This window comes from Pyxicephalus adspersus, chromosome 11 (assembly GCF_032062135.1).
Source record: "Pyxicephalus adspersus chromosome 11, UCB_Pads_2.0, whole genome shotgun sequence".
In the NCBI taxonomy this organism is placed as follows: Eukaryota; Metazoa; Chordata; class Amphibia; order Anura; family Pyxicephalidae; genus Pyxicephalus; species Pyxicephalus adspersus.
Genome location: NC_092868.1, coordinates 36452114 through 36473516, shown reverse-complemented (window position 1 = coordinate 36473516; position 21403 = coordinate 36452114). Strand labels below are relative to the sequence as shown.

The 21403-nt window shown below is 34.6% G+C and overlaps 1 protein-coding gene across 1 annotated transcript; it reads left to right on the top strand.

The window, feature by feature from the left end:
- Positions 1 to 9969: 9969 nt before the first annotated feature.
- LOC140340470 (5-hydroxytryptamine receptor 3A-like) lies at positions 9970 to 20584 on the top strand. Its single transcript, XM_072425698.1, has 8 exons — positions 9970 to 10104; positions 11527 to 11571; positions 12119 to 12228; positions 13392 to 13561; positions 15234 to 15391; positions 15613 to 15823; positions 19104 to 19334; positions 19699 to 20584. Exons 1-8 carry the CDS (start codon positions 9988 to 9990, stop codon positions 19980 to 19982), a joined length of 1326 nt encoding a protein of 441 aa, XP_072281799.1. The 5' UTR covers positions 9970 to 9987; the 3' UTR covers positions 19983 to 20584.
- The last annotated feature ends 819 nt before the right edge of the window (positions 20585 to 21403 follow it).

The window sequence follows — 21403 nt, the reverse complement described above, 5'->3', positions numbered from 1 at the left end:
GCTAGTAGTAACCACTTTAAAAAATATTATACAACAATCCTCATATATTAGGACCTACCCTATGTTCAAGATAATAGCAAATTGGGAACATTTTTACTGCATCAATAACTTCTTTCCTAAAAAATAAATGTATGTGTGTAAAATAATATGAAGAATTTAACTTTTTTAGTATAACCACTCGAAATATAATATAATGTAAGTACTATAATGTATTTAATATGTTTCCAGTATAAATATGTTTTAATGAACAAAGGCTATGCACTGATCATGTTTGCTGCTTAAAACCTCAACATTGTTCTCTTAGGCTGGGTTCAGGCTAGTGGTACCTTACCATGGCATTTACCAACCCTCAGGTGCCTACAGTTCAACCTTATGTGTACCAGAAGCGATACCAGGAACTCACTGCTAGGCTGTTTTAGTTGTTTGCTGCAAAAACCTAGTAGAGCAGTTCCTTTATTAGTTTTTTCTTTTATTATGAAACTGCTGGTAAAATAAAAAAAACTTGCAAAGGCTTAATAATACTTACACAAATGTTACTAACTTAGGTCTATGAAGGAAGCAGGGTTGGAAAACTACAGGTAGTGCCCACAAAACCAAACTGCATACCTGCCGCCTTCTTCCATTTGACAAAAAAGGCTAACGGATGGATCCCTTTAGTCCAAAGGTGACTATGTTTTTGGAAGCTGTTTTGTGCAGTAAAAATGCTCAGAACCACTCGTCCCAGCATCTGTTACTAGATACTAGTTGCACTTTTGATGTAGACATTACAAAGGGTGATTCAAAAACAAACTGCAATATCTATAAAACTTACCAATGCTATTGGTCCACCCCTTCGCACAAAGTCGCAATGATACTTATATTTACTGCTACCAAGAAGTATATGTGAAAAAACAGGACCTGCTGTTTGAAATAAAATCAGCGTGGAGCATTCCCTAACAACTAGCAGCCAATGGGAGTCATTTTTTCTGTTAAGTATAACAACACAGCTCTCCTGCCTCTGCATGTTGTTATTGTAAGAAACAGGGAGTACAGGAAGGCCTTGGGTTACATACGAGACTGTAGGTTTGTTCTAAAGTTGAATTTTTATGTAAGTCGAAACAGGTACATTATTTTAATAAATGCAATTAGGACAGATGTTTATCTCAACATATTATTAGGCAGTGTGGTGTCAGTTACTGTATTAAATCCTCACTGTGAGTTAATCACAAACAAAGCAAACAAACTTTATGGAGCCTTGACATTCAATAACTTCTGAAGCAAGCTGTGCTTTGATATACAAAAAAAACTGCATTTTGTCTTGGTCATTAAAGAGTTACAAGATGTATGTCATGCGAATCACCCCCTTCCCCCCATCAAGTCTATGTGCTGCAAATGAACGTGCAGGGAAGCCCCGTTCGTATCTAGGAGTCGTCTGTATGTTGGATGTCCTTAACTCAGGGATTACCTGTATTCCAATTAGCTTAGGTTGTTTGAGAGAACTACCCGCTGACTTCCATTAGTTTGTTGGAGCCGGGAGTGGAGTTTGCTTCACTTGATCCAGCTGGTCAATGGGTGCACAATGTTTATTCTAGGTAAATGGTTCCTAATGGTGAAATGTTGATTGTTTCCTTGATACTGCACCAGTCTATGGCTATCTTTAGTCATAAATAGTGTACTATTGCACCAATTTGTAAAATGATCGTTGGGATATACCAAAACTACAGAAAAAACTGCTACCCAACCAACAGGGAACAAAATGATAGAACGCAGGAGGAAGAGGTAAATCAAATCAAATAGGAAATTGTCTTTCTTTAAAAATGTTATTCTAACATTAACTTTAGATGAGAAAATCATATGAATTTAGTGGTAGTTTTTCTCTTATAGATTGCTGTCTTGATATGTGTTTTTTTATAGGGGGATAGACTTCTTTTACTTATTGCTGTGTGTGTAATCTGAGCTTCAGTCACCCATTGTTCATCAAAGCAGTTATGGTTAGCTTGGTGTGAAAAGGACCGACAGATGGACAAAAATAATGTGGAATTTAGAACCATTGCTACAACCTCTACTATAGAAACATTCATAGCTAAATTTAATATTTCTCTAAAAGTTGTATTTATTCTTCAGCCATGAGAATAATAAATATTGAACATTTATATAAAACACTATACATTCTTTTTTAATTGATCATAGGTCACATAACACTATTGTAGTCTAATATGTTTTCATTTGAATCATTTGCAGAATTTGTTCATAAACCTGCTTCCCAGAAACACAATTATAGATCAGCAAGTTACTAGCATGAAATCCCATTAATGCAATTGAATTTAGGGAGAATTTGATACTTGAGCCTCAGTTCATTATAACCAGACACAAACAGAGAAAATCTATTTCAATAATCCCTAGGTATTTAAGGTTTAGGTTTATGATTCCACAGAGAACTTGGGCTGAAGTATAAAAACAGAAGCTGATATATTTAAACATATTACAAAAAACATAAAGTATAAGGACCACAAGGACCAGGATAATATATTATGAGTTAGTTACATTATTTATGTTACCAAGATACAGTATTAGATCGTACTTTATTCTGCTACATGTCCTGAACTGTATATTGAAAAATTAAAGCACAACTAAATCCTGCTATACTCACATTGCAGGCCAAGATCTTCGGCCTCTTGATTGACTGGGCTGGGTCCTGGGATTTAATCCTGATAAGCGAAGTAGAAGCTGGATTTGCATGGTATCGTTGGGTATTTTGGCAACCAAAGCTGCGCATGCAACTATAACATGTTGTATAACTGGCACCATCATATACTAAGTAGTAATGAGCGATTTAAAAGCAAATTACACTTTACCTGAATTTTTACCAGATGTTTGTCTCAACATAATATTAGCCAGCATGGTATCAGTTACTGTATAAAGCCCTCACTGTGAACTAATCACAAACAAAGCAAACAAAAAACTTTTTGGAGCCTAGACATTCATTAACTTCTGGAGAAAGCTGTGCTTTGATATGCAAAAAGAAACAACTTCAGAGTTGTCAATAATGTCATTAATGAGTTACAAGCTGTTGCACAGGAGCTCAGTCAATAGGATCACCCACAACATCAGCTGTTTTTTAGCAAAAGACTTACTGCAAGTTATGCGAACCGCCCCCTCCAAGCCTCCGTCCCTCACAGGACAAGCAGGGAAGCTCCGTTCATATCTAGGAGTCGTCTGTATGTCGGATGTCCTTTACTCGGGGACAACCTGTATATACAAGTAATTCACATAAAAAAGAAAGAAAAAAGCAGGAAAAAATCAAACTACATACAAACATCTACATACATGGAGAAAAGCACAACAGAAAATCAATACAACAAAATTGAATGCAGTCCAGTCTAAGCATTCTTGTAAAATTACAATTATCCATGCTTCTGTCTCTCTCTCTCTCTCTCTTTCTATATATATATATATATATATATATATATGTACAACACCACTCTCCTATCTCACCCAGTGCAAATTTCTTTTAGATTTTACCTTCTAAAGGCCATCATTCTTAAAAAAAATGACCTTACATATAGTACCTACTCTGTCTTGTATAGCTGGATGATTATTGGACAGTTTCTGAGGCTAATCCTGGGTGATTACATGTAAAGTCACCTGGAATACCTAAAATTATAGGAAGTGGGCAAATTTGGTGAAAATGCATCACATGGCAAAATCAAAGCATGTTTTTACAATATTTTTGCTTTATTCAAAATTTTGTCTTCACAGTGGATTTTCCCTAATTATTTCTAACACTATAACTCCCATATACAAAGTAAAGTCGAACATTTTTGCATAGTTAGGTGTTTCCCAGTTTCAGTACTGCTGTTTCTGAAAAGCTGAATAACTTTTTTTTTTTTAATTTTATGATTATGTCAAATTTAAAGTCCCAGTTAAAGCAGAAGTAAACTAAAAACAAATAAACCTCACCCACCTTTACTTTTGCAGGTCCGTCAATCCCTCCGGAGGTTTCCTGGATGGGGTCCCGCGTTGTCCTGGAATCTTCTGTCGTCCCGGTGTGGAAGAAGTGCCGGGTGCCGTCATCTTCTGTTCCCTTTTCCCACCTTCTGCCTACGTCATCTAATCCTGCACTGCGCTGGCGTGAAATCGGGTGACATAGCTTGCTGTAAATGGGGAAAAAACAGTGCCGATCCTGACAAAAATACTGGCGACAAGGTTAAATAAAATCCTGCCTGTTGTTATTCATAAGGACCAAGGTAACTTTGTACCTGGTAGGCAGGCCCCTGACAGTACAAAGAAAATTATTGACTTATTACATCTAGCTCATTCTGAGAGTATCCCAAGTATGCTACTTACTTTGAATGTTCATAAGGCATTTGATTCCCTTTCCTGGGATTACTTATTTTATATTCTTCCTAAATGGGGTTTTCAGCCACAATTTATGGCTTGGATGTCTGCATTGTACTTTTCTTCATCTGCTAGGATTCGCTATATGTTGTACTATTCCTCCTCATTCCCAGTGAGACAAGATACTAAACAAGGGTGTCCATTATCACCGCTGCTTTTTATTCCAGCCCTCGAACCACTAGCCCATTTATTTAGAGCCAACGTTAATATTCATGGAATCCGAATAGGTGGGGAGGAGTATAAACTGAACCTTTCTGCAGATGACATCCTGTTGACCATAACCCAACCTATGGTTTCACTACTGAACCTGATGTCAGTACTAATAGAATTTGCTCAGGTATCGGGCCTGGTTATTAATGAGGAAAAATCATTGGCAATAAATGTCACACTTCCTACTCCCATGCTTACTAGTACACAGAATATGTTCAAATTTAAATGGTCGACACAGCACCTTGAATATTTGGGTATCAAACTCACTAGTACAGTAATCTGTGCCTTCCATGCCTCAGATGTCGTTGAATGGCTGGTAACACTGGACTACTGGTGAAGGGAATGACATGTCATGGGTGTTTGGTCCTTTCATTATTTTACTAAAGGTCAGAGGTGCTACACTGTACTGTAATGTTATTGTATCGTGTTTACTGTATTCTGGGCAAACTTGGTTTTAGTTTGTTTTTGTTAAGTTTATTTTTTTCCATTTTTTTTTTGCATGAATGTTACCGCATTTTTTTTGTTCCTCCCCCTTTTTTTTCTCACAGCATTTTTAGTAATGCATAAGCTGTATTGACTAACTATTTTGGATGTTTGTATGGTATCATTTTAGCTTTATAATTTTCTATGTAAAATTGAAAATGTAATAAAAATTATTGAAAACAATAAACAGTGCTGATCTTACTGCGCATTTGTAAGATCTGCATTTTTCCCCCCATTTAAGAAAGAGCTCTTTCTGCGCATACCCGAGATTGGATATGCACAGAAGTAGCAGCCAGAAGCCTGCTGGGATGCATGGTGTATGTCCCCCACGAGGCTCTGTTCTCGTTCTGTCCTCATCATTGCTGCAATAAAGACAAAAATGGAGGGGCTTTACCCTTAACCTTTTGTTAAAAAAAAGTTTTGAACCCCCACTCCGAAAAAAAAGAATAATTTTTTACCTTGCATAAAATGGTTGTCCACCCTTTTAAGTAAAGTAAAAATTTTAGTTTAGATCTGCTTTATGGAACTATCATAGATTCCTTCTTTACCAATATTTGCAATTAACATACACTTATTTAAAAATACATAAAATACAAAAATGTGTATATTTTTAGTGTACATATTAAAATTAACACACTTTGCTTATTATTTATTTAAATTATATAGAGAAAAATCAAGTAGTATTTGAGAAAATTTCACCAACCTAACAATCTTACGGTATGTATCACTTTGATATCATAAGCAATAGCAATGTTATTACTAAATCCATTGGCCAAAATTTAGGTGTAAAATTCTCTGTTATCCAAAAGGCATAATAAGTGTATGAAGCTGCAAGAACTTAACATTCTCCAGGTGGCTTCAGATTGTCCAGGTGTCACTTTAACTCAGCTTATTTTCTCTGTGAAAGGACATCCATTTATTGGCTTCCAGACCATTCTGCTTCTCCATTCTGCTATATGACTGGTGTCAGCGTCTTTAGGAATGAAAATTGTTTTATAATTAAATTCACTCCTATAGTGAGATATAGAGACCCACTTCCTGACTTGTTTGTTTCTTATTGAGTTTCAGTAATAAAAAGAGCAATTTATGCCCACACAGATGTGTAAGTGGTGTAAGCTATGTGTTAAGATCTCATATGTCTATGTTACCGTGTGCTCTCATGTTTCATTTACAGTAATGACAACATAATTTAAAAGCATCTAAAGAGTAGTTAAAAACATAATTTTATTATGTAGGGGAGGAGGGGAGGCAGATGCTCTGCTAGAATTTTCCAGTGATCATTGCGTACCTTCTAAAAAATAAAAGGTCTGCTTACACTCCCTGAGCCCCCTTTCCTTCCCCAATTTTATTTCATTTTACACTTACTAAGAGTAGGTGCTTTGGGGTAGGGGCTTGGAGAATGTAAGTAGACCTTCCATTTTAGTAGGAGTTGATTTAAATTATAAGTGGGGCTTTAGTGATTAAAAACCCCAGCTCTAGAAACAAAGACCAGTTTTATTCTAAAATAGCAAATCCCTTCACACTTGAATCCCATGAATCCATTGTTACTTGATCTTCAAAGCATAAAAGCATTTGTCTCTAATTTGCAACATGACCCTGTGTAAAATCCCTAGTCCTTACCTATGACATGAAATAATAACATGATATTAAAGGCCTGATTTATTAAAGCTCTTAAAGGCTGGAGAGGATGCACTTTCATCAGTGAAGCTGGGTGATCCAGCAAACCTGGAATAGATTTCCTTAAAGTCATTTGATATTTCTTAGCAAATGTTTTCAATCCTGGACCAGATCCATTCCGCATAGGTTCACTGATGAAAGTTTATCTTCTCCAGCTTTGGAGAGCTTTAATAAATCAGGCTCAGTATGTGTAAAAATTCACGGATTCTATGTATAATTTGTCATTAAAAGAGCCATATATATTAATTACACATTATTCTATTTCCTGATTTTCATACCTACATTAAGGCACTGCTTTACTAAATCTACCCTTAATAAAAATCTATAAGGAATTTCTATACATTTTTTCACACAAGATTCATGGTACCTTTACCCAGGATTTTGCCAACTGAATCCAATTAAAAAATGTGTAAATCTTGTAAGCAAGTTGTGCAAATTTTGGGTTACAACATCCATATGAGCTCAGAAGGAGAGGAAGCCAATCCCGCAGTGATGGGGTTAGAAAATACCACTAGAGTGGTTGCTGAGCCAATAGTACATAAGAGAAAAAGTGGAAAGATAGCGGCTCTTTATGGCAGAAAATACGTCTAGCATGACATAAAACCTTTTATTTCAATTACTAAAACATATACATCTTAGAAACATAATTGGTAAAAGAGGCCATGGCAATGTTTAACCATGACTTTATAAAATACTCCCATTAAACTTTATAAAATACTCCCATTAAAGAGTCCAAGATGTGGGTCAGTACTGAACTTATGGTCTCTCCTGACGCGTTTCGCCCTAGTCATGGTTAAACATTGCCATGACCTCTTTTACCAATTTTGTTTCTAAGAAGTATTTGTTTTAGTATTTGAAATAAAAGGTTTTATGTCATGCTAGACTTATTTTCTGCCATAAAGAGCCGCTATCTTTCCACTTTTTCTCATCCATGTGAGCTGTCTGACTTAGAATTTACCCATCCTACTGCTTGATAACCCAGAAAGAGCTAAGCTTTCTGAAGAATCTCCCCCATCTGACACACTTTCAGGTGTATGAGATGCCATTTACATACTATGGCTCCTTCCAAATGCCAGAAGTGCATCCTGTAGTGCTGTAGGGAGCCACACATGCACCGGAAACATGCAGAGGGGAAGGGCGAGCAAGCATCTGATTATAAAACTAAAAGTAAAAATGTACACAAATAAAAATAAAAGATACAAATAAAAGTTCTGGATGTTGAATATTGTTTAGCAAACTTTCAAGTGAGCGAAGATCAACAAGGTTGATAATAGTACCTGTATTTATAATGCAATATGTGGAAAATCAAGCATACATTAATGTAAAAGATATATAAAGCTACTTTAAGATTAAATATGAAAAAAAATTGACTGCCAATTTACTGCTGGATCAATTAACTTTACTGCAATTCAGTTTAAAGCAGAAATATATATATTATATATTTATAAAATGTATTATATAAATTATGCAGTAATATAATAATAAATTACAGAGTAAGGGGAGCTGGGGGAGGAACATTGGGAGATATATCTTTATCAGAATCTCATAATTTGGATACAAGCTTTGCAGAATAAGAGCTAGCTCAGCCTTGTGGTCTTTGTTCTCTTAAGCATTCTGCTTAATATGAAATTTCTTGAAACCTTATCCATAAACTGGTCCTCTGTTTATTGGTTATACAACCAAGCAGACACAGGAATGGCATATGTATATGTCTGCAAGGTAGATGCAGCAGAAGATGGGTTAATCAAGGCTCAGGTAACTAATTGCTTTGTGCAAAACCATCCGTCTGTCTGATTACCATTAAGTGGACATGACAGCACTAATGGGCAAGAGGGAACAGGGGCAATAGGTTCAATCTGACTCCTTAGATTACAGAGTGACATCACGCAGAGGAGTGACAAGCTGCCAGTTACTGACAACAGGAAAAGTTACTGGACATTGTGTAAAAGGGACAGAAGAGATGACCAGAAAGAGAGATAAGTATTTCTAGATATTGGCAAAAAGAGGAAAGGATTTGTCAGCAATAACTTTTTTTTGTAGCTTATAGTCACCAGTCTTACCTATCATGCATACAAATTACTTTAAATTTTAAAATTCAGTCCTCGCTAAGGGAAAGCAAAGCTCCTTGCAAAAAATAAAGCCCTGCAAAAGAACAAATGAAGAAGGCTGATGGTTGATTTCATTTAGAGCACTGGACAGGAGGAATATTACGAAAGGATTAGTATTATACAAGAAACATACCATTTCTATGATACAAATCAGAGAAGAAGAGAGAAAAATAGGATAGAGGACAAATTAAAAACCAAACCTCCAAGATTAGAAGTGGAAACCATGCATTGCTGTATCAGAAGGACAAGCCAAAAATTTGAACAATTCAACGGTGACAACTGAAAGAAAGGTCCTGACGCAGCACCATCCAAAGGATTCCTGTCTGTGGAGCAAATCAGAAGATTCTGAAGTCTAAAAAGGTCTATAAGCAACCTTTAGCGGTTACAATCATCACTGAAGGTAACACTCGAGGCCATAAGTCGAAATGGTGCCAAGAAAATTATGGATCCAACCTACCGTTATTGTACCAGCCTTCTTCATTATTAGCACTGGTAAGTTACTACGTATAACCCTGTGCACTACCAAATACAGCTGTCTTGGTATGCTTTATGTTGTTATTCAGGACTTTTTATTTGGCTTTGCAATAGATAGATAGATAGATAGATAAAACTGCGTCATACGATGGTTTACATGTGATATATAATATATGAATATTACATTATATAACCACTATTGTATTAAACCAAATCATTTAGCTGTAGGGTTAACATGATGAATTCTCTGTAAAGAAGAATAATTACTAATCTTCCTTTTGAATTAACACAGTATATCTGTTTGAAAAAACAATCATTTTACAGAAATATGTATAAAGACAGCATTTTATTTCCCATAAACAAGTTCTGTATGATTTCAGATCAGTTATTGGCTCCTTTGGGTAGTAAAGAATGGTTCAGTGGTTTGATACAGCTATAAACCCATACCAAAATGTAAATGGCAAGCAATTTCCTCAGAATGCCCATAAGCTCTAATAAAGTTAAGCATATTAAGAACTAAGGTTTTAAAAGTCATGTTCTTTGTTTTACATTTGGATAAATTATGAATTGTGATATTACAATGAGTTCATGTCTGGTAACTGTTTTATATTGTTGTATTGAAGTATGTGGAATAGATAATTCTTCCAAGCCGGTCCTGATGCGTCTATCAGATGAACTCATGGAAGGCTACAAAAAGGGAGTGAGGCCAGTACATAACTGGAGGCAGACAACCACTGTCTTGATAGATGTCATGGTGTATGCCATTTTAGGAGTGGTAAGTAGATTGTGCATCCTGAATCTGTCAACAAAATCTAAAGGTATACAAACTAATTTAAGAACCAAGGTGACTAAAGTCAGATGCTATCTCTATTAAAAAGGAACTCATCATTAAACTCATCATTAATATTATCCTTTATTAATTATAGCAGACATATCAGTGGGAAATTATGCAGTCTGTTAATGCTGACTGGCTCCAAAAAATACTGATTGTCTAGTTAGTATTCTGACCCTCTGCCTTAAAACTTTCTAAATACCTGACCCAGAAAGAGTAGGAGCTCAGGTGCCTATTGAGTTATAGTGCTGAGCTTATTGAAGTTATCTGCATGCTTTCTTCACGAGTTCTGCAATGAGAACATCCATAATATTGTGATGGCTCCACTCTAGGTACCAATAAATTACTCAGTGGGGGTGACTTACTTTATTTCATTCATGTACCGGCAAAAATCTTGGGCTTTGTTTTATTTTATTTTTTTTTTATATAATGTGGGCATGATTAGCTATTTTAGGTGAACTCAGTTTCACTTTTTTTTTTTTACCAAAGCTGGTATACATAAACTTTCTAAAATGCATATTCCAGCAAAAAAGCTATTTTAGGGATCAGCTTTGAGCATTGTCTTTTAGCATCTCTTTATTGATTTTGTTGATGGGACACTCGGTAAGTGTTGACAGTTGCAGGTGACCTCAATTTTCTGATGTCTTATAGTCATAAATAGGTTTAGGTTCAAACATATAGAAAATGTGGGAATGGCTCAATTTGGGTACCATACACGGGTGACATTCAGCTGAGTTGAACATTGGAAACCTGGTAAATAATTTAGGAATGCTAAATAGGATATATGAATAGTGACAATCAATGTTTGGAAGCAAAACTAATTAAAAGGTAAAATAAGCACCAAATGAATATATGCTTTTCATATTATCAAATCTGAATTGTAGTTATTAGCATAGTTCTAGGGCTGCATCTGTTGAAATGGTTTAAAAATTAGCCATCATTTTGAAAATAAGAAATGGATTGCCTGGCTTACAAGTAAATATTAATTAAAATAAACATTTCTATGACTGGTGGTTATGAATAATTTAGTATATCCAAGATCAACGTTACACGCTCTAATGACATCAATTAGACCTTATTAGGGATGAGAAGGTGATTTTTGCAAGATTGCTTTGCAGCTAAAATTGTATTTTCAGGAATGGAAATTAGGCTAATTTGTGCCATTTTTTTATTAATTGATCCTAACCATTAAGCATATCTTATTTTAATCATAAATATAATGATCAACATTTTTTTAAATTCCAAATTCAAAACATGCAGTAATATTGTCTATGTGTAATAACAATAAACTGATAATTCATATTTTACATCACATATAGGTTGGTATCTATACATATCATTATATAATGCTTTTTTTCTTGCTAGGATGAGAAGAACCAAGTTCTTACAACCTACATTTGGTACAGACAGGTAAATTCCAATCTTCAAATATTAAATATTGAAAAAAACCTTGTTGTAGAAAAGAGATCAAGCTGCCTTAAAGGTTCAATGCTAATCTACCAGACACCTAAATATTGGGAAATTATTTTTTGGTATTTTGTGTTTTTTACAAATGGTTGTTTCATTTAAAAAATTGGTGATTGGCATGTTGATATGTGTATACTCGACACTGGCTTTTCAGAGTACTCCAGGTTTTCTAATAAGATATCCCAGCATTGGCTTTATGTGGCTATCCACAATTAAGTTGTTGCCATCTTTGTAAAGAGGAAGAGAAGGCATATTTCCCTCCGCTGATTAATTTATGTTTCTTTTTAGCACAACAGCTGCTTTCTGGGACTTTAGCTTCCCCTAGACTTACTAAGGGCCCCACTTTCATGCTGTTTCTTGATTTTCAGGAACTCTCCAAATCATAAAAAAATATGGAGACAATTGTTCTTTTTGTAACAGCTGTTTATACATATGTTTTGTGTTTATTACCAATTTCTTTAGCAAAATAGTAAATTGATTATTTGTTTAGTTTTGGATAGATGAGTTTCTCACTTGGGATCCCAGGAAGTATGAAAATGTGACTCAAATATCCATTCCTACTGAGAAGATCTGGGTCCCAGACATTCTAATCAATGAATTGTAAGTAAGATCTTTCTTTAGAAAAAGCATACATCTATAACTCTATCACTTCAATATATTAGAATCCAGTGCAAACGTGAAAGATATCTGCCATATTGTCTTTCTAGATAACAACACAGCAAATATAACTTAAATTACATTTGCAGAAAAACAGAAAAAAATAAAAATAAACATGCAGTTGTTAAGGATGGATTCAAATGTCTTGGTTTGGATTAAAGATTTGGCGAACATTCTTTGATTCTTTAGGAAGCAATAGAGATAGATATGTGGTGCTACACAACTTAACTACACCAGTTTGTATTGACATGTTGCAAAAGGCATCTTTTCCCTTGTCAGTAACATCTGTATGCTGCACATCTGAAAAAGCAAAAATACAAATAATAAAAATAAAAAAACATGCAAACAAGAAAATAACAAGAAAAAGACTAAAAATGGCACAGCAGCTAAACGGCAACTACAGTTGTTGCTGATGATTCAAAAAAGTTGGGTTTCTTAACTATGAACACAGTTGGGTACTGAAATACACCGTTATATAGCACATTATGGAATTTTACATTCAGTACTTTCCCTAAATACACACTCAGCACTCCCTACACTGCTCCAACTCACTGCCAAATGGCTGTTGGGAACACAGGCTTCTACAGTTAGGCAGTTGGCCCATAATAAAGCCCCAACGTTTTGCCCTTTCTAGGCCTCCTATCTAAAATTGATAGGTCAGGCAGAGTGATATCTGTGTTTTAAAGTTTTTATTTTTTAAATTTGCTAAAACATCAAATGGAGAACGATGGAAGTACTACTCAAACCCACAAAAGCTTGAACTATAATTATGTTTGAATTGAAATGTTTTTGACTATTGGTACTTCTTTGCAATATGCCTCAGAGTATGAAATAAAGGAGATCATTTTCCCATCTCAAAATGTTAAGAATAAACCAAATTTGCTGTGTGTTTTACTAATCATTTTTTTTATTCGTAATCCATCCTTAACTGGTGTTTTTTGCAATAGCACATTCCTTTTTCATTCAGTAATATTTCAGTAAATTGCCATTTTTTATAATGGTTGCAAAAAAAACACAATTAGAAAAAAGTAATATTAAGCAAAAATAAAAAGCAAAAATGAATACTATCTGTGTACAGATTACTAGTTTATTTTGTCTCCTTTCAGTGTTGATGTTGGAAAATCTCCAGATATCCCTTATGTCTATGTCAACCATGAAGGCAGAGTTCAGAATTACAAACCTATTCAAGTAGTGACTGCCTGTAGCCTCAATATCTACAATTTCCCTTTTGATCTTCAAAACTGTTCATTGACATTCACCAGCTGGCTTCACACAAGTAAGTTATATCTCCTTTATAAATATTCTAGGGTCTTTTTCTGTAATTTTTTTATATACACCATGCTATTAAACACATCTGCATTTAGTGGTCTTTTATCATTTGTGTTGTTTTTTTTATTGCTAATCTTATTGACTTCTGTTTGAATACTGTTTGGAAAAACATTGCTTAAAGCATTTATTTTTTCTCTCCCTTGGGACAGGCTGGTAAACAGTTCCAGCCATCATAATAAATAAAAAAGCAAAGCCATCTTGTAAAGAAAGGTGTTTTATAGTTCAACTAAGTTACAATTATTGTTTGGGTTAAATGTTTTTCTGAAATTTATGATTTGTTGTGAAGTGAAGTCCAAATAAATAGATTGTATGAAAATGTTGTATTTCTCAAATTACAGAAGTTAAATGCTTCTGGCACCACTTTTCAGTTCTACAGTTCCTCCCATTAGCAGCTATGTCATCAGAACACTTTATTGCTGTTTCAGTTGGCAAGAGGACCAACAGTATTCAGTGGGTGACACACCACAAAATAAATCGCCTTTTTGGAATGTCTGGCATATGAGATTTGTTTTTCAGAAATTCAGTGCTTTAGACTAATAAAAACATTACAGCATTCAAATTAGGATTGTGCTTATACTTACTGATGTGTTTTCCTAAATGTAAAGTGGAACTGAAATTCCACTTAGAACTTTAGCGATTCAGGCAGGTAATTATTAAAGAGACAGACAATGTACCTTCTGCAATAACACGTCCTACCTGCTTGATTGTGCCAAGAATATACGAAAAATTATTCAAGTGTCAAAGATGGATGAACTCTTGTGTGCCTGTGCGGAAAACTACGTTGCTCCTATAGTTTAGTAGTTTTTAGGGGTAATAATTCCCTTTGTAACTACTTCCGAAAAGGTAAGCTTCCCACTATTTACCTCGGCAGAGGACTTTAGCCCATTATGGGTTCACAGTGAACGAGCTTGGTCAACACCAAAGATTGCCAACCCTGTTTCAAACCACAATCAAGTGAGTTCATCCAAAACATATATATTAGAATAATAGAAGTAAAGTGCCTTTGTAAACTTTTGGGGGTTTATTTTTTTTGGGTGTATTTGCTTAACAATTCATTTATCAGAATTCAATTTATTCTGCCCTTTGACTGTCAATATGGCCATCTTGATGAGGTCTTTCTGTAAACTGTTACTTGTAAGGTGCAGTTGTAAAATATCCAACTCATGTTTTGTCATCATTAGTAGAAATGTCAGCCTTTCTTTTAATTCAACCAACAAGGCCATTATTCATCTAGCAGAAAATAACAACATCCAGTAACAATTTTTGTGTTCTTCCACCGGAATATTAGAATGCTCTAAATGTGTTCTGCTTACAACTTTATTTTGTCTTCATGCCATAAACTACTTCTTTACTCATGTTCAAACATTCTGGCCTAGTTTTTATATCTTCAGCTTTTAAGATATTAGGTTTATTATCAGGAATAGTGTCAAATACTGGAGTCTTTGTTAAGTTTAGTTAAGTTAAACCTTTAACATTTTAGCAATATATCCCCTAATGACCAAATCAGCAAACCAGTTCGTTTTAAAGTTGATTGAAAGTTGAACATGACCAAATTTTACAATTACAAGTTCATGGTATAATTTGTTAGTTGATGTCAGCCTACTGAATTTTTTTTCTAGTTCAGGACATCAATGTATCTTTATGGAGGACACCAGAAGAAGTAAAAGAGGACAAAAGTGTTTTTATGAACAAAGGAGAGTGGGAGCTCCTCTATGTTTTACCCCAATATAGAATGTTTGTGGAAAATGAAGACAGTTTTGCAGAAATGAAATTTTACGTAAGTAATTAGAATGTTCCTTTACTTTGAATCTTCATAATAACTAAGTGAATTGATGGTTCAGCCATGACATAAACATTTTAGAAAACTTTATAAATATGCAATATTGTTTGTAGTTGTTTAATTGAGTGTTTTAAACATACATAAAGTGTAAAAAGGACAAATATTTTGTATATATTGCACATACTTGATTTCAAATTCCTATTTTTTTGATCTAACAGGTTGTAATTAAAAGACGTCCTCTCTTCTATGCTGTCAATCTGCTTCTTCCCAGCATGTTCCTCATGGTCATGGACATAATTGGGTTCTATCTACCTCCTGACAGTGGAGAAAGAGTTTCCTTCAAAATCACTCTACTTCTGGGCTACTCAGTCTTCCTTATTATTGTTTCAGACACTTTACCAGCTACTGCCATCGGAACCCCATTAATAGGTACATTAAACAAGTTTATTTGTGTGCTCTTGGCCATAGCCTACACTATATGGCCAACATTTTGTAAATATCCTACCATAATACTTTTATGAATTTCAAGGCAATGGCCATTACTATTGAGTTGCTTCTTTATCTTTGTGGCTTCAACAACCTCTAATTGGAAGGCTGTCCACAAGATTTTAGAGTGCCTAGGCCCAATTTATTAGAGCTCTCCAAGACTGGGGTAATCCCAAACCTGGATTGGATTTGATAAAATTATTTGCTATTAGCTGGAAAATGTTTTCAAATATGAACCAGATGCTTTCCAGGTTTGCTGGATCACCCAGTTCCCCTATGATAGTCTATCTTCTCCAGTCATGGAGAGTTTTAATAAATCATGTTCATTTGTGTGCCCAATGGACCTTGGAAGTATTTATGACATCAGCACAGGTACCAATGTTGGATGAGTAACCTGGCTTGCAGGTGGCATTCCAATTTATCCCAAGAGTGTATGATGCATTTTACTGCCAGTGTTTGTTAATGGAAGTTGCATGGGTATGTGATTTTATGTACCTAATAACAATGGGTGAAGATAAAACACATAAACTCAGTAATTTAAAATTGTAGTCATACTTTTGGTCATTTGGTTGACTTTAGACATTAGATCCATTGACCTATGTTATATAATTAAAAGTCATAGTGGGTAAATAGTGGAGAAAGAAACCAGAAGAAACCAAAGCCAAATAAGCAACACATGAATAAGATTTACTTGATTTAATTTCAGATGTAGCAAAATAAATATCAACAATTTGAACATGTAAAAGAGTTAAAATATCAGTGTAATAAAGGCAAGTAAATACATATTTTTTTTTATACACAGTTTACATGAATTGAATAGCCTCACTTAATACATAATTATCATAGGACAATTTTTACTTGATAACGAGTCTTAGTTTCTTCTAAACTATGTTAGATAAGTGAAGTACATAGGTTTCCTCTGAATTTATAGGAATATAATAGATATAAATTCTTTATGATTACAATTTTCCTGAAACAAAGAGTATATATAATTGTGTAAGCCAAAAACAAAAAACAAAAAATCTTATGTTCAATAAAAAAAATACTTATAACTAGCTATACTGAATATTGCCCCTTGCTCTTTGCCCTACCAAATCGGCTAGATTTTCAGTTTGGGCACAGTGGGCATGTGTTTATTGGCCGCATAGTCAAAAAAACATTTGCTTGTGTGAGTATTGGTCACCCATTGTTTTTCACAATTAGCAGGAATTATTAAATATTATGATTTTTACTCATTACAACAAAACAAAAAAACAAGTAAATGCGTTTTCAGGGCATGAAAGATTGTGCCTCTAAAGGCTCCAGTGATACAATTACATCTCTACGTAGGTTATTAGACATTCAAATACAAGTATCTATTTGTTTGATTAGGTATGAAGGACATCTTTTCATCTTTTTTTTACCAACCTTCATTTATAAAAACTGACCTTTGAAGGCATTAACACCTTTAGCTCCCAAGCTAACCCATAACTGTAAAAATAACAAACTCCGTCTATGACTTCCTGCTTGTCAACAGATTCCGTCTAGAGCGTTTCATTGTTTGATGAATAATCCTTGTACAAGGATGAATTGTTTTTCTATGTGAGACATTTTCTACTGTTATTAGTTTCTCTCCTTGAGCAAAAAGGACTATTGTGTCCCTGGGTCTAATTACTTTTCCAAGGGTGTTGCTATTTTATTACAGTTAAAAACTGTATGGGTACAGAACTATCAAATAGTAAAATGATGTCTGAATATTACTGAGATGTCTTAGCACAATAAAAATTAATGATCTGAACAAATACATCAATGTCTTTAGGTAATAAAAGGAAACAGATGCAACCAAGGAGAGCACATTAGAGTCAAGATAAAAAAAGAGCAAAAAAGGAAACATCTGGCGTTTAAACAAATAGACATTATAGAAGAATACTAATATCTGTTTTTGTGATACATTATTACATAGAATAAAATGGTTAGCAGTGTTATACATTGAATTTGATATAATAAAAGAGTAAAAAGTTTAATTCTCCAACTAAATCTGTGTTCAGGTCAAATACCCAGTTTTGTGCAGTGGGGTTAACAAATTCCTACCACCTGCTTGGATGGAAGAAAACTAATGAATTTCAATATGAAACGTAAAAAAATTGCTAGTTAATAATAACAAAATGTAGCTTTTAAGTAAGTTCAAAAACATTTACTATAAATAATACTGTTTAAAATACTGTTAAGAAAAAAAACTTGGTGATCTTAGTGAACCTCCGAGCTCATTGCCTCTAAACCTCAAACCTTGCATTTGTGCTAAATCAGAGCTTCTGCTTTTCTTTAATCATATGATCCAACCCAAGGTCCTATAAACAACTAGCATCTCTGTAGAGATGGGGCCCAACTTGTTGCTTAGTTTGTTGAGTGTTTTTTATGTTTATTCATGCTGGTGAAAAACAAATATTCTTCTTGTAAGTCTGGTTTATTTATTTCACCCTATCCCCTGTTTTCTGCACTTTTTTCATCACTATTTTCTATGGGTTTTTTTTTTGTTATTGGATCTTGCTCATAGAACATCAAATGCAATAAGCAGTTCACAACTTTTGACTATTTCATTATATCATAAATCAGTATGTGATTATCTCTTGCAGCATGTCTATAGTGTATGACCATCTGTTGCAGCATGCCCATAGTGTTTGATCATCTTTTGTTGCATGCCCATAGTGTCTGCTATCTGTAGCAATCGGTTATCTGAATAATATGTTTTGCCCCTTATTATTGTGAGGGCCACAATTTACATAAATAGATAGTTAGGTTGAAATAAAACATGGATTCATCAAGTTTAACCACTAGGGAAATAAACATATCACAGGTAAAAACTATAGAGACATAGTTGATCCAGAGGAAGGCAAAAAAACTCCTGGTACAATTTGCTCCAACAGGCGAAAAAAAACCTTTCCTGATTCCATGAGGCAATCGAATGTTTTCTGGATCAACAGTCTCTGTTATCTTTATGTTAAAGCTTTAATACTCAGTTAAATTATGTTCTTCTAAAGATCTTTTTCCTCAAGCAATCTGTAGTACTTGCTAAAACTACTTTCTGATGGAGCCTAGTCTACATTTTCACAGACCTTCACTTTCTTTGCTCTAAATGGAATATCAATGTAAATGTAGGTTACTATATAGTCCTTAGCATTTTTATTTGCTAATAACATACATTTTACTTTGTTTCCATGTACACTATATTTTTCTGATTTGGTAGGTGTCTACTTTGTGGTTTGTATGGCACTTCTAGTCATCAGCTTGACTGAGACAATATTGATTGTCCGACTGGTGCATAAACAGGATCTCCAACCTCACGTTCCAGAGTGGGTGAAAAGGCTGGTACTGGAAAAGATTACAGTTTTATTATGCATTCGGGACAACAAGAAATTTAACACTTCTCGAATCCATGGTTCTAATATGTCTCGACAAATGGAGAATAGCAGCACAAGTAAGATATCCTACTATTTTTAACATTTACAATATGTTGGCTTATTGGGTTGTCCATCAATTTTACTCCTTGGCTTCTGGCTGCCATTTTTGCATGCAGCATATCACTGTTCAAGGTGGCTACTTGTTTCATAGTGATTTTTGCACATCTCCATTTGTGTCCACCTGTATTCAACGTCAGTCAATAATTCTCCACCAGAGAATAAGAATTGAATGTCAGATTCTCTGCTTTATTAATGGACCCTATATATTATATATGACCAAATCCTTAACCAGCAAAGCCAACTTCTTTCTTTATTTTCAGTTGATACAAAACCAATTGCTTTAGAAGATATCTTTACCCTACTGCACATTATGTTTTACAGCTAAGCTGACCCATTACAACTCAGAAAATGCTAAAGAATATGATAGATCCATAGGAGTCATTCTACCCACAAAGGAGAGCTCTATAGTGGTGGACAGCATCCTCCATGAAATTGCATCCATTCGGCAGTATTTGGAAAAGAGAGATGAATACCGTGATATAGCAAGGGAATGGCTACAGGTTGGCTATGTCCTTGATGTTCTACTTTTCCGCATTTATCTGGTGGCAGTGCTGGCATACACAGTGACCTTGGCAACTATGTGGTCCTACTGGCAGCAGGCTTGAAAGCTCAATAAAAGGAAGTATGCCACAAAGCCCAATGTTGCATGAATTGTACACGAGCATAAATTGTACACAAAATAACAAATATAAATAGGCATTTATTATTATCTAAACCTTTTCTCTTGTAATACAGTACAGCTTGACCCCTTAGGATTTGGTACATTTGTGTTTTTTCATATGAAACTAGAATTATTAGCTGGTGTCTAGTTGTGAGAACCCCTATACTGTCAAGGTGTCACTTGCCCAAGCTCAGGGCTGACCCTTGATCTTTGTCCCCTTTCTGATTGGAAAGTTCTAACTCTGACTTTTCATGGGTACCTTCGAAGCAAGACAGGAACTTCTACACAAAGGTGTTCTCTGTTGAATACTGACAGAGGACTGTCTGCCTTCTAAAAATTAATAAACTGTAATTTTTTTGTACATCTTTTGTTTTTTTGTGCCTGGAATGTATTTATGAAATTTAAACTTAAAGTTCCACTAGGCTTTTACTACAATTCTAGTAACACACTTTTTATTTATAAGTAAGTTGTCCTTACTTATTATTGTACTGTATGGTAAAGTGGTTATGGTATCCATTGTGATGTCCTATGTGATTACTAGCAAAATTATTTGTCTTTTTTAATTTATATCCAATATGAAATGCCTGGTATAAAATAAAATTTATTTGGACTGTAGTAATAGTTCTGAATCAATGTTCCTATAGGATTTATTTGGGAGACACATATGGCTGATAATACAATGTCCTGTTTTATATTACAACACATGTAACTCAAAGTAATAACATGTTATAATACATGTGACTGTCTAAGCAGATACGGGTTGACTTGAGCTCACAAACTTAAATGAAATCTGAACTAACTTCCATGCTAGGTATGTGTTTCTAGGTGCTAATCTCAGTGAGAAGTCAATGTAAAGAGTACATGTCAATTTTACATAGCTACATAGTTAGTCAGGTTAAAAATAAACATATGCCATATAAAAACCCTTAAAGACATAGTTGATCCAGAGGAAGGCAAAAAAAACCCTGGTACAATGTGCTCCAACAGGGGGAAAAAATGTCTCCCTGATGCCATGAGGCAATCAGATGTTCCCTGGATCTGTTGTCTTTACTTTAAAGCTTTAATACCCAGTTATATTTTTTGCTTCTAGAAAAACATCCAGCTTTTTTTCAAGCAATCTATAGTAGTTATGAAATTACTTCCTGAGAGATCCTATTAAACATTTTCACAGACCTTACAGTAAAGAATATCTTCCTTATCCAGAGCTTAAACTTCTTTTCCTCCGGTCACAAAGAGTGCCCTCTTGTCCTTTGTAATGATCTTAATGTGAAAAATTGGGAAGAGAGTTCTCTATATGGACCATTTATATTTTTATTGTAAGGCCTTGGGCAGTACCAGTATTCTCCAGACACCAGTCCCCCAATC